The 15,048-nt window shown below is 39.9% G+C and overlaps 1 protein-coding gene across 2 annotated transcripts in view; it reads left to right on the plus strand.

The window, feature by feature from the left end:
- PCSK5 (proprotein convertase subtilisin/kexin type 5) overlaps positions 1-15,048 on the plus strand; it is a 256,587-nt gene that overhangs the window by 128,494 nt on the left and 113,045 nt on the right. For both annotated transcript variants that reach the window (XM_005499780.3, XM_065046018.1), the window contains exon 9: positions 3,050-3,150. In XM_005499780.3, coding sequence (XP_005499837.1) covers positions 3,050-3,150 — 101 coding nt within the window. The remainder of the gene's footprint in view (positions 1-3,049; positions 3,151-15,048) is intronic.

Here is a 15,048-nt window from a genome sequence, read left to right on the forward strand (position 1 = left end):
CCCTAGAAATATTGCATGAACTTCTCTTGGGTACTCTGATCAGCATTTTCATAGATCAGCAGTTGTTGTAAAGGTGTTTTAAACATACAGAGATGTTGTACTCAACAAAAGATTCAAAAATTTCTCCATCTCCCCACCCTCTTGATCAGAATGACAGCTAATATACACTGATGACAGCTTCATGGTGCTGTCAAATACCAGGTCCTTTTATTGTGATTAATGATGTTGCCCTCATGTGGTTCAGGAATTTGAGGCACCATTTTTCTTCTTAAAACTTGCTTGCCTGTTGGTGGTCCTGTACCCTTTTGTCTCAGGGTAGACATGACACTTCTCTGACAGTGAAGCCATAGAGCTGAAAAACACGCCTGAGATCTTGGAGGTAATTTACACCTAAACATCTCAGCTCCTGTCAGTAACTTTTCTTTGAAATAGCTCAAATGGGATTTCCACTTAGGAAGCTTTCCCTACACATTTTCTGCTGAAATATTTGCTGAGTGAAAGAGACAGATAAGGGTCTGTAGTTCAAATGGCTGCCATAGCATCCACTTAGAGCACGAGAGACAACGTTGCGGAATAAAGAGGTGTCGTGGTTTATTGTGCTTGATATCTGTAGCTACAGGACAGTAAAAACACTTTGGAAACATGTTCTTCCAAAAGATGAGAAACACAAATATCACAATGTGGTGTGCTTTTCACTACACTGAAAGAGGCTGTCTCTAAAGGAAATGGTGCTACGAGGGCACTTTGCCCTGCCTGAGCTCCTCTAGGCTTTGCAACCCTTTGGTCCTCTGAGGAAAGTGCCTGCTGCACCACTTTTTTTTTGCAGGGGCCAAAAGAAAGATGCATGTATTAATCCCTTTTCTGCATTCTCTTTTTCCTGTCCTCTCTTCCTCTCCTCACCAGAGCAATGATCAGTGTTTTTCCAAATGACATACCTGAATCTTGCATGTCTCTCTTTGAGCATATGTTGTCCTGTAGTCCTTGGCCATGTTAACACCACCTGCAAAAACACTACTTGCATTTGCACATATAGACGGTGTAGTGCTATGGCTGTTTCTGATGCAGTTTTATCTCTGGATATGGTCAGGGCGTTTATGGAATTTGTATGCATTAAGGTTTTTCCAACACTATTTATTTTCATTGTCTAAATTAATACACAGCCAATAGGAGGGGAGGCAGGAAATAAAGAAATTCTAGGAACATTTTATTTATGGGGTTCATCTTTTAGATGATGACAGATAAAATAAATTGTTTAACAAGGTGTTCATTAAATAATGGGGGGAAAATAGGTTCATTCTAGACTTTATTATTCTTGTATCTGTCCTTTGGTAAATTCACTAATGTAGGGATATGACATTATAAATGCTTTAATCCACCTTTTCCAACTTCTAGAAGCTTCCATTTTGTTTCACTTGCTCACTACTTCCTTTCAATAATCAGTTCCATGGTGCTGTTAGCTCCTTTTCCATTAGAAGTCTTATGTGTTTGCTTGCTTACACTTACATGTCATGAAAAAGTTCAGCAGCCTTATACAAATCGTATAATACATACACTACTGAACATGGCAAATGGAAATACGTGAAACCTATACCTCCTATGTGCAATTGCTGTATTCTGCCTAGATGGGATGTGGCTTTTTTTTTCAGATCATATTTTACATATCTTCCAGTTTCAAAACTAGACAAGCATTTTTATATGCCCTCTGCTCTTTGTGATTTTTTTATCCTCTTGTCCCTTCCTTCTCCCGCCTTTGTATGTATCCATGTTTCAAATGTAATATGATACTAATGGATTAGATTGAATGGACACACAATAGTTCTGTATATTTAGTAAGAAGCTGTGTAAACAACTTCTCCTCTGCCCCTCAGGCAGATATTTTGTGTTCACTGGTGACTGAATCTCAGCAATCAGTTGAAATATTGTGAGTAAGGTTTGGCACCACAGGTCATGCACTCTGCCACCTTCATGGAGGTTTCCGTGCTGTGAACTTCCGCCTGCTAGAAACTGTTCTCCAGTTCGTATGGGTTTTGCCTGAGCGTCTGCTAGGTAGTAGTGACTTCTTGTGTCTACTGCCTTGCTCTTGCTAGTAATCGCTTCTTCAGAAAGGAGAGCATAGATTAGAATCACTTTAGATTAACATTTCCTGAAAGAAGCAGAATTTAGAATAAAAGCATTTTTGTGTGTGATTCACTGTCTTACAGAAAGAATCTGCCTAAAATTCATTATGAGATAGGAACATCCTAAGTATGAGGATAGGTTCAAAATTCATTATGAGATAGGAACACTAAGTAGAAGGCTGCGCCTCTAGTTGGAATTGCACATCATAGTTTATACATCAACTTAGATTACGTATAAAAATATTTGACAGCATATAATTGAGCAATACACTACAATTTAAAGCTGCACATAACTAATTGGCTGGTGAAGCCTGGGCCAAATGTGTGATTACGTCAGGATTTTCCAATGAATTGTTGCATAATTTCATGTGTATTATTGCACATGGCATGAAGGAAGGATTAAACACAGTACTTAACATGAGCCCAACTGTGTTCTGTTGTTTCACATACTTCCAGTCTGACTTCAGGCAACCTAATTAACCCTTCCTTACCTCATTTCTAGTCTCTAAAATGGGCATAACCAGTCTGTATGTAGGAAGCACTGTAAGATTTAGTTCGCTCTTGTTTGTAAAGCACTTTGAGATTCTTGGATAGAAAGTGCTCTATAAATGCAAATAAAAGGACATAGTTCTAACTGTGCAGTTTGAAATCCTTCTGCATTTTTTTCTAATTTATAAGTCTTTTTGTTGATCATACCATGAAAAAAATGGAGACTAACATTTTCACTGTGATACAGAGAGCATTTCTCCAAGTTCACAAGTGTCTTCAGGCTCAGAACATGTAACGTCATGTATTCAGACACCCTTTTTTTCGCCTTTCTTGGAATGAGAGAACGAATTAGCTTCCAAGTACACGCGAGTCATTTGAGCAAATTAAACCTGTTCTGATTTCTGAAGCTGTGTTCTAAATTTCACACATTCAATTTCTTCCAGATCACCACAGACCTGAGGCAGCGTTGCACAGACAGCCATACTGGAACCTCAGCCTCTGCACCTATGGCTGCAGGCATCATTGCACTGGCACTGGAAGCAAAGTAAGATCTGAGTTATACTCTGGGGAAAAAAAAAAAAAAAAAAGGAAAAGCATACAGAAAGATCTTTTTCACTCATTCAGCAGCTTTATCCAGGGACCTCAAAGTGCTTTGAAAAGTTTGTTGTAGCAATGCACAGTATCCTTCCAAGGGCAGGGAAGATCCACGTGTTTATTTCACATGTAGGAAAGATGACAGCATGGAAACAATGGCAGACTACTCAGTGTCGAAATAGCTTGAAACAGTGTTCATAGAATCATAGAATAGTTTGGGCTGGAAGGGACCTTCTAAGATCATCTAGTCCAATCCCCTGCAATGAGCAGGGACATCTTCAACCAGATCAGGTTGCTCCGAACCCAGTCCAGCCTGGCCTTGAATGTCTCCAGGGATGGGTTATCTACCACCTCTCTGGGCAACCTCTGCCAGTGTAAAACACCCTCAGTGTAAAACATTTCTTCCTCATGTCTCACCTGAAACTCCCCTCCCTTAGTTTAAAACCATTACCCCTTGTCCTGTCATAACACGCCCTTCTGAAAAGTCTTTCCCCATCCTTCTTATAGGCTACTTTTAAGTACTGAAAGGCTGCAATAAGATCTTCCTGGAGCCTTCTCTTCTTCAGGCTGAACAATCCCAACTCTCTCAGCCTGTCCTCACAGCAGAGGTGTTCCACCTTTCTGATCATCTTGGTGGCCTCTTCTGGACCGTCTCCAACAAGTTCATGTCTTTCCTGTACTGAGGGCTCCAGAGCTGGACACAGGACTCCAGGTGGGAACTCACCAGAGCAGAGTAGAGGGGCAGAATCACCTCCCTCAACCTGCTGGCCACACTTGATGCAACTCAAAATACAACTGGCCTTCTGGGCTTCAAGCGCACATTACTGGCTCATATCCAGTCTTTCATCCACCAGTAGCCCCAAATCCTTCTCAGCAGGGCTGCTCTCAATCCCTTCATACCCCAGCCTGTATTGATACCAGGGGTTGACCTGACCCAAGTGCAGGACCTTGCACTTGGCCTTGTTGAACTTCATGAAGTCCGCATGGGCCCGCTTCTCAAACTTGTCCAGGTCTGGATGGCATCCCTCAAGCATGTCAACTACACCACTCAGCTTGGTATCATACACAAACTTGCTGAGGGTATACTTGATCCTACTGTCTGTGCCACTGATGAAGATGTTAAATAGTACTGGTCCCAGTACAGACCCCTGAAGGACACGACTTATCACTGGTGTCCATCCAGATACTGTGCCATTTTACACATCACTCTCTGGATGTGACCATCCAGCCAGTTTCTCATCCACCAAACAGTTCACCCATATTTCTTCAATATAGAGAGAAGGATGTTGTGAGGGACCATGTCAAAGGCTTTACAGAAGTCCAGAGAGATGACATATGTAGCCCTTCCTTTGTCCACTGAGGTAACTACTCCATTCTAGAAGGCCACTGTGTTGGTCAGTCAGGACTTGCCCTTGGTGAAGCCATGCTGGCTGTCTCGAGTGACCACCCTGTCCTTCATAGTATAGCTTCTAGGATGATCTGTTCCATGATCTTCCCAGCTACAGAGGTGAAGCTGAAGGTCAGTGGTTCCCAGGATCCTCCTTTCTACCCTTCTTAAAAATGGGTGCCATGTTTCCCTGTTTCCAGTCACCAGGGACTTCACCTGACTGCCATGACTACTCAAATATCATGGAGAGTGGCTAGGCAATTGGAGAGTGGCAGCCAATTCCCTCAGTGCTCTGGGATGCATCTCATCAGGTCCCATGGTCTTATCTATAGTATATTCAGGCTCCCTAAGTCGTCACGAATGAGATCCTCACAGTGGGAGGGACTTTGCTCTCCCAATCCCTGTTTTGCCGTTCATTTTCCAGTCATGAAGTGTGGGAAGAGAGTTTGCCCATGGAGACTGAGGCAAAGAAGTTGTTGAGTGCCTCAGCCTTCTTGTCCATTGTCACCAGTTTACCAGTCTTGCTCATGAGGAGGTGTACCCTTTCTTTGACCTGCCTTTTCTGTTTAACGCACCTGTAGAAGCCCTTCTTGTTTTTCTTTGCATCCCTTGCCAAGTTCAGCTCCAGCTGTGCCTTGGCCTTCCTGACCCCATCTCTGCACAACCCCATCTCTGCAGTGTCCCTGAACTCTTCCCAAGATCCCTGTCCCTGCTTCCACTGCCTGTGCATTTCCTTCTTGCCCTTCAGTTTGACCAGCAGGTCTCAACTCAGCCATGCCAGCCCCTTGCCATCCTTACCTGATTTCTTACCCCTGGGAATCAAGAGCTCTTGTGCTCTATGCAAAGTGTCCTTAAAGATCTGCCAGTTCTGTTCTGCTCCCTTGTCCCTGAGGGCAGTTTCCCAGTGGATCCTGTTGATTGACTCCTTGAGGAGCTGAAAGTCGGCTTTCCAAAAATTCAGGGGCCTGACCTTACTCTTCACCCATCCCACATCCCTCAAGACTGAGAACTCCACACGTGCATGATCACTGCAGCCCAGGCCTCCAATCTTGAGGTCACCAGTTAGCTCTCTTATACTGGTGACCATCAGGTCCAGAATTGCATGTCCCCTGCTAGGGCTGTCTATTGCCAGGCTGAGGTAGTTGTTTTCAATGCACTCCAGGAGTTTCCTGGGTTGCCTACAGCTTGCTGTACAACTTTTCCAGCAGATGTTGGGGTGGTTGAAGTTCCCCAGAAGGACAAGAGCCTGTGACCACGATGCCTCCTGTAACTGGAGTAGGAAGGCTTCATCAATAGTGTAGTAGACACTAGACACAAGGTTTCCTTAGTTGCCTTAGTCTCTGATTCTTACCCATGAGCTTTCTACGTACTTGTGGCTTTTCTTCAGAGACAGCTCTTCACACTCTATACCTTTGTTGATGTAGAGGGCAACCCCTCCACTCTTCCTTCCTTGCCTGTCACTTCTGAACAGCCTGTAGCCATCAACTGCTGCACTCCACTACTTGTGCTGAGCACAGGTAGTTTCCACTAAATGATGTATGGGATCTTTACCATGTCCTCTAGAACCCTCACAGCACTGCCTGGCTCTGCTGTACTCTGCAGGTTACTGTAAGCTGCCTCATGCATTTGTGAAGCTTTCCTTAGTAGTGTCCATTCTTGAATGTTGAAGAAAGTTTTGGGGCAATGTTAGGCTACCATGAACAGAAATTAATATAGTGTCAAAAATAAAAGTTCTCAACTTCTGCATGCTGACACAAGTCTGCTTTTTCTATTGGTTTAAGTTCCTCAGCTGTAAAAACCATGGACAGTGTAGCTCCATAGTCCTCTTACCTTTAACTCAAAAACATTCCATCTTACAAGCATTTTCTAAACTGCAGGATTTTGTACTTTGTGTTCAATATATATTTTAAATATGCTTTATGAAGCAGCAGAAATACTGGAGATTTATCAAGTATATCTGTATTTCAAAACCTTTTGCGTCACTGCTGTATTTGCACGTCTAAGGCAGAATGCTTTATCCCAAATCTTGCTTGAAATAAAATGTTTCTAAGTTCTAGGAGACTGATTCTTTCAAATTCTGAAGTAAACCAGTTTGCTCTGGGGCAGCCTTTGAAAGATGTAAAGAATTTGCATAGTCATTTCAAACTGTATGTAATTCATAGCAGCAGAATTATATGTCCATCTTTGATGTTGCTTTTTTGAAGAAACCCTGGACTGATATTCAAGATGCAATACTTTTTTGCTGTTGAGCAATGAGAATAAGAGTTAGTAATTGAATAGCTGACATAATCTTAAGTAGTGCAGCACTTGTATGATTATAATTAGGTTTTCTTAATGCAGTCATTAGAAACAAATGTATTTTGAAAAGTTAATATAATGCTATTTTTTAAAATGTTTTAAATCTCAGTTTTATAATTCTTAAATTAATTCTAAACAATTTTCATATGCAGATAAAATTGCGCATGCATAAATTTCATTCTGATGAAAGTTTTTCTAATTATTTCTTAATGAGCAGAGGTTGCTTGCAATCTTTGGATTGTATTTTATATTACATTTTGTGTGTGTTTTCTAACAAATGGTTGATGTAATTGAAAGTTTTAAAAAGTTATGGCACACAATACCTACAACGAAGCTATTGCCAATTGTGGCATCTTAAAATATGCTGAGAAGCTTACACTTTGAACTTTGGTGACTATATCAGTGGGAAATACATGTTACTGCCTATGGACTAGCAGTATTTTTTCCAAATTAATACTTGCTATGATAGGAACAAAGACAAGGCTACATCAAATCTTCACATGCACTCATAGAGACAAAATGTGCCAGTGACTGGTAATTTTTTTTTGTATTTGTAGTGCTCTGTTGCATGGTACTAACAAGAGTTTCAGGGTTAAAAGGTATTGATCTTGCCTTCTTTCAGATTCTATTCAGTTTCAGTATATGGATGATTCTTACTTATTTCCGCATATTATCCTGTGTATTTGAACAGAGCCAAAGGAATTATATTAATATAATAAATGCAATTTTCCTCATTTGTATTCCATTCACTAACTTTTTTCTCCTATGTGTTCTTACAACCAATTTTCTGAACACAGTACCATCAAGAAATGAAAGAAAAAGAAGAAAAAAATAAACTAGGAAGTGAAATATTTCCAGATTTTCCATGCTGTTTTTTCCTGTAAATTAATACAATCCTAGAGTTGGAGAAACCTTTGGCCTTGTGAAGTTATAGATTGTGAAGGCCATTAGTATTACAAGGGTATAATATCATAATATATTAAATTTTAATGTCTGACGTTTGTATGAAATCTATTCAGATTATTTTAAGCGATTTCCGAATAGTAATTATTATTTATTTATCTGATTTGAAAGTTCAGGTTGTATTTTTCACCTGTGATACCGGTCAATTTAAATAATAGGAATTAAAATACGCAAAAAGAAGTTTTGAAGCCATCTTAAGTATTTTTTTCCGATGTTTTTAAGACACATGATATTGTGGCTTAGCATAAGGGCTTACTGGAACTAGTTTGCATTCAAACAGAGTTTGGACTTACATGGATTCTTCCATAGATTCCATATTGATGCCTGTTCTAAAAGCACTGGTGCTTATATGAGATTTTTTAAAAAGCCTAGTTGGAAAGGGGTTTTGCAAGGTTAATTATGCTCTTCATACAGCAGACTGCTTAAAAATTGGAGGACTTAGTCCTGAACACTTCTTCAGTTTGTAAAAATGTATACTTTAATTCCACTTTGTGCTGAAAAACACAAATCATACTGTGGAAGAGTTTTGAGCCTACAAGGGCTGTTTTCCCCAGTAGCCAAGTTCTGTTCCTGGGAGACATCAGGAGGTGAACAGAGCACTAGTCTGGCCTGGATATGAGTTAGAACAGCCAAGAGGTTGCTTCTACTCACACGCAAAGCTACATTAAACCAATGGAAAATGAGCAAGGCAGATTTCCACTCCAACCTGCCACTTTATTTCTTTGATAAACTTCATATGGTAGGATTGGCAAATAGCTGATGGAGGACCTCATACCTACCTGCTGATTTGAACCCTCCACTTAGCTGTTTTTTTCCAATTGGGTTCTGCTCCTGAAGTCCTGGCAACAAATTGTTTTGGGATAGATGTCTGCTTACTACCCCAATTTCAAATCACGTGAATGCAGCTTTTTTAATGAATTGCATTTTCAGTAGTCATGCAACTGCCACATGAAGAAAGACATCTCTTCATACTCTATGGTTTTCTTATGATATTGAGGTAGTTAATTGTTTTATCTCATGGTTCCCAATGTATCTAGTATCCTGCTCAGGCTTTATGAATAAATGCTCACTTGTATATTGCATTTCTTAGTCATTAGATAATGTTGAATTTTGCTAATTGTCAACCAGAAATTGTGGGTATAATCAATTTAGTCAGCAGAGGCACCAGTCTTCTTACTGAAAATAAACTATCTATATTGCATAGTACCACCTACTGTTGATATCAGAGATACCCTTTCTCACTGATGAAAGGCCTGCATTTGGGATTTTGGTGGATCAGAGTCAGGAGAGACAAGACACACATTTTTTCCATTGGGCACTGTGCCATGTTCCTTTGGAGAAGCCAAATGTAAAAAAATAACTTATGTTTCTGATGGAATAATTCATTATACATCCTCAAGTGGACTGCATGCTCCACTGTCAATAAGCCAATGCATATTTTACAGCCTATGGTATATAAACTGCAGCTAACATGAGTAAGAAGTAGCACCTGAAATGGAAGTGTGAATCTGTTATGTTTCTACTCTGTGGCATACTCAGGGGTCTAGCTTTGGAGAGAGTCTTGTTTTCTTCCGTGATTCTCTTCACATGAGCTGTATACTTTATTTGTCTTTGGTTACATGGAACCAACACTAGAACAAGGTAGTGCTAGGAAGAGATAAATAATTTCAGTGAATTCTGATACTGATGATCCATTCAGAAAAGTGGCAATCCTCTGCACTCTTCTAAAAGGCAGTATAACCAAGTGTAATCACTGAGACAAAAGGATAAAAGAAAATGGAGTTCACATTGCAAGGGGTCAAGAGTATCAGAGGAGGGTACCTTGGATTTCTGAAAGCTGGTCAGATACTTGGAATACTTCCCATATTGACTGATTTTCTTAGAGAAAGGAGAAAAACAGTATACTGTTTGGCAAGGCACAGTTTTGAACACAGAGAACATATATCTATATTGGCAGAGTTATGAGGAGTTTGTTTCTTCGCAAATATGGTCAGAGGCTAAAGATGATGAGGCAGCTGAAGGGAACTGTGGATGTACTATGACCTCTATATGTAGGCTTCCATTGTAAAATGAGAGGTTATCAGTTAAGTCCAGCAGCTTTAGCTAGGTCTTTGCTCCATTTATTGACTGCCTATTATAAAAGGGAACACTTAAGTCTATGACTTAGACAACTTTTTGTGTATCTTTTCATTTTTGGAGTAGTTTTAAAATAATACTCTTAATGGTAAAGTATTTGAAAAGCATAAACATAAATAGATGTTTAATTTAAAACCTGTGTTTCTCTTGAACTTTAACGACCTGCACCACTTATGCCATTTCAGTTATTATACTGAGATTGACTTGGAAGTACTTTCCTGAATTCAGGTTGCCCAGTGTTTCCCATTTTAAGGTCCTGTTTTCAGTTACATGTAACTTTGCCAAAGGATAATAATTCCATCTGAAATTTTCCATGTAACTTGCTTTAAAAAGGTTTTAAGAAAATTCCGTCCAGACATTTCTTAAACTGAGTCTAGGTTGAAAAAAATTATGTTTGACTGTGAACATTTTTAACTTTTTCATTGAGTTTCAGTGTCTGCGCTTTGGAGCAACAGCTAGAAATAGAACAAGTGGATAGCCATTGTTCTGGTGCCAGGGCAATGCCTTTTATTTTCACAAGCTCTTCAAAAATCTCAGTTGGCATGTGCTCAGTTCAGAGTTTTAAGAGTTTGGCAGGTCTATCCCCTGTAGTTTCTTGGTTCTCCCAAGTGTTCCCCAGCCTCAGCTTTTACAGGCTGCTATGGGTTGTCTCTGTGACGGTTGTCTGCTCTTAGAGGTGCTGCTGGCTCTTCGCCTGGAGAGTGAGGAGCCCATCTGCTTTTCCCTATCTGTGTTGTTACAGCAAGAGGAAAACAAGGTGGAAGAGGGACTGGATTGCAGTCTCCCTGCAGACTTTCTTTTGAGATTTCTTGCACCACAGTGTCATAGCTCAACTATATTTAAAGTGATCACTATCATCATACATGGCAGATAGGTCAAACCGATAGCCTGGGTACCATGCTAATCATAACTGTCTGCGTTAACCTAAGGTAATGATATAAGGCTTCCCCACATGCACAGTCACAGCTGGTTTTAAAACTGGCAACTGAACAAAGGTTTTTGTTGTTGCTTCCACTCTGTTGTCCCCCAGCAAAATGTGCACACTGTCTTTTGGATGGTTCCATTTCATTCTTCCTCTGGAGAAGGCACAATAAGGGCTGTGACTCAGGTACCCATCTGTCAAGGGATTTCTCCTCAGAAAGTCATCATTATCAACCTGCAGCTGATTGTTTTCATTTTGGCACTTAGTATTTTTTGTCTCTGGGAAACATGTGATACTCTGCAGGCTCTGGAATCTTCCACGACTGTGTGCACTGCAGATTTGACACAGGTACACCAGAACACCATTGCTGGTAGATCTATGGCTGCTTATCCTACTGTTCATCTAAAGGAATAGATCTGTCCTGTCATATCACAACTTGTCTGTATTCTATCCTAAAAAAAACAATATTAAGATAATCCAAAAAGATGGTTTTAGCCAATGCAAAAGCCTTCAGACACTGAATTATGAAGAGCGTAGGATGCATTGCAGAAATTAGGGAGATTCTGCATGAATAGAGAGTGAATGACATAAAATATAGTCAGACATAAACTGATAAAGATGATGTTGTACAGGCAAATGCTATTACCTTGAAACGATGTTTAAGAAGCTATAGCTTTGGATGGAAAATTCTGATATGGTACAGCCTGTGAGCTTGAGATGCTTAAGATTTATATGTTTAAAATATGAGTGATGTACTGAAGTTACTTAGTGGCTATTGACATAGATGGATCCAGTGAGTCTTTCCATGGTGAAACTTGGCAAGTATCAGGACACTTCAGAATGTAATTGGTTTAAATTATGTGTTCTTAATAAGTTTTAGTCAGCAATTTGTTTTCAGATGTGTATCGCTGCTCTTGTTCAAGCAGTTTCTAAATTAAGCTACTAATGGAAAAAGAGGAGGAATATGATATTTAGTGTAAAAGACTACCAACAACAATTTTTATCATAGAAAGATATTTTACCAAAATTTTGTTAGTTGCACATCTGTTTAGATAGATGTATATTTTATGTGCTGTTAACACTACTGATACCTGACTTTTCACTTACGCTATTTTCAGTTGCCATTAAATTTTTTAAGGGACTGTCATCTTTAGCCAGGCTTGAGTTTCTTTCAAAAGAATCTCATTGGGTAAAATTGAAAGCAAATCAGAAACTAGCAGGAGAAATGCCAAATTTTTGACAAGCAATCTGGAACTCAGGAAAGACGTGTGAGCAAAGAAGGAACTGAGAGCTAAGTCTGAAGTAACCAAATGGTTTTGTTTGATATACTGTTTGAATGAACCAGGGTTTAACAGGTCAGAAAATGAAAAGACCACTAGAGCAGAAACTTAAGTTACCTTTACAGGGAAAGATCTACACGCTGATCAGCAAGCACATATTCTTCTCTGCTTTTCTGGCAGGAAGTTGACAGGATTATTTGCAGCGTGTATGATGATTAGAACCTAGAATTGTGTCAGACATGTCAAAAACATATGTTTTGTATGTCCATGTGTATGCATGACTGGATTGTTAAATACTGGGGTCCATTTTTCTATCTTCTTATTTTCAGGGATGAAAGATTATGGTGCAGACTATTTCGACACCTAAGCATAGGATAAGCACAACAACTAGAGGCTGTCTTCATGTCCTATCCCTCTTAAAATTCTGTGCTGCACCAGTCATCTTCACACTGACTCTTTACGCATATTGGGGAAGAAGAAATTCTCCTATTAACATATCTAATATTGCTGTCCATGTGGCTGTATGTTGCAGTCATTAGGACAGGTAGTAGAGTTGTAGTTCTCACGGGACAATTTGGCTGATTTGTAAGTGATGGGAGTGTGTGAATAAACCAGGCAACTATTTCTTATGTTGTGTTTATAAATTTATCATAAAGCCCTTAAAGTTGGCATTATGCGGAAATTAGTGAGGAAAATGATCTCTTACTTAGGACACAGAGGCTCATTTTTATAGAAATAATTATCCATAGCAAAGATTTCCAAATAAGATTTTTGGTACTTCCAAACTGAAGGGAGATCCTCTTTTAAATTCACCCAGTGATATTGTGGTTTCCTTGATTCTTTGAAGAAAAGATTATTGTATTTTTCAGCAATTCTTATCAGACTCTGCTATTTGGCGAGAAATATTTTTTCACATAAGCCACCTTTGTCACATTCAAATTGCCAGTTATGAAGATAATGTTGCTATCATTCATGTTGCTGACAATACCATTTTGCTAAAAAAAAAAAGTTTCACCCTATTTGTTTATTTCATTGAGTGACACTTTTGCTAATTGTCTCTCTTGCACCTCTGAACAGTTATTTTTGGAATAGTGTCATTATGCAAAAATATAGAGCCTGAATTCTTTACTGTTTCCAGGATTAGCCCAATTGTCACTAGGGATACTGCTTGTGGAATGAAGAAATCAGATTTGGCCAGAAACTATGATCTACAATTTCTAAGCAGCCTGTTTAAAAATACAGTTGAATCTCAAATGAATATTACTGTAATGTAATTTAATATATTTGTCCTATTTCTTTTTTTCTCATTTACCCTGCTTCATAAACATTTTGAGAAGCCTGAAAGAAGACAACTGTACTTTAGAGTGTAACTATTGGTTAAGGACCCAACATTCATTAGTTTTTGGCTGCTGTACAAGCACTTTTGTATGTAATTGTTCTCACTTCTGCTTATTCTGGTTTGATTTTGAGTATTGTCTGGTATGTGTAATCCCAAGGCGATTTCAGATGAGACATTGAAAAAAAATTTCTGGAAGGATATTGCCGATTTTTTGAAATCAGTCCATTATCAAGCAGAGTTAGGACTCTTCTTGTTAATGCATTTGTTCATTTCAAAATGTTTAGCCATTAATTCTTCTGAGATTAATCAAGTGGTAAATCAATTAACATCAGTGACATCTTGTCTGGATCTGGGGCCCAGATGGCTAGCAAACAACTGTTTACTCACTTAGGATCCAATTTTGACATGTTTTACAAATATTTGACCAATTCTGTGATTTTTCCAGATGCTTCAAAATTGGCTGCTAGACTATCTTGTTAAAAAAACAAAACAAAAAAAAACAAAACAAAACAAAACAAAACAAAAAAAAAAACCTCTTCTTTCTCCAAATGAACTGCTATTCTGACGTAGTTCCAGCTTTTCTTTTCTTTTCTTTTCTTTTCTTTTCTTTTCTTTTCTTTTCTTTTCTTTTCTTTTCTTTTCTTTTCTTTTCTTTTCTTTTCTTTTCTTTTCTTTTCTTTTCTTTTCTTTTCTTTTCTTTTCTTTTCTTTTCTTTTCTCTTTTCTTTTCTTCCCTTCCCTTCCCTTCCCTTCCCTTCCCTTCCCTTCCCTTCCCTTCCCTTCCCTTCCCTTCCCTTCCCTTCCCTTCCCTTCCCTTCCCTTCCCTTCCCTTCCCTTCCCTTCCCTTCCCTTCCCTTCCCTTCCCTTCCCTTCCCTTCCCTTCCCTTCCCTTCCCTTCCCTTCCCTTCCCTTCCCTTCCCTTCCCTTCCCTTCCCTTCCCTTCCCTTCCCTTCCCTTCCCTTCCCTTCCCTTCCCTTCCCTTCCCTTCCCTTCCCTTCCCTTCCCTTCCCTTCCCTTCCCTTCCCTTCCCTTCCCTTCCCTTCCCTTCCCTTCCCTTCCCTTCCCTTCCCTTCCCTTCCCTTCCCTTCCCTTCCCTTCCCTTCCCTTCCCTTCCCTTCCCTTCCCTTCCCTTCCCTTCCCTTCCCTTCCCTTCCCTTCCCTTCCCTTCCCTTCCCTTCCCTTCCCTTCCCTTCCCTTCCCTTCCCTTCCCTTCCCTTCCCTTCCCTTCCCTTCCCTTCCCTTCCCTTCCCTTCCCTTCCCTTCCCTTCCCTTCCCTTCCCTTCCCTTCCCTTCCTCTCCTCTCCTCTCCTCTCCTCTCCTCTCCTCTCCTCTCCTCTCCTCTCCTCTCCTCTCCTCTCCTCTCCTCTCCTCTCCTCTCCTCTCTTCATTCTCCCCTCCCCTCCTCTTCATTCTCTTCTTTTCCTTTTCCTTTTCCTTTTCCTTTTCCTTTTCCTTTTCCTTTTCCTTTTCCTTTTCCTTTTCCTTTTCCTTTTCCTTTCCTTCTCTTTTGTCTATTCTGTTCTT

Source organism: Columba livia, chromosome Z (assembly GCF_036013475.1).
Source record: "Columba livia isolate bColLiv1 breed racing homer chromosome Z, bColLiv1.pat.W.v2, whole genome shotgun sequence".
Classification (NCBI taxonomy): Eukaryota; Metazoa; Chordata; class Aves; order Columbiformes; family Columbidae; genus Columba; species Columba livia.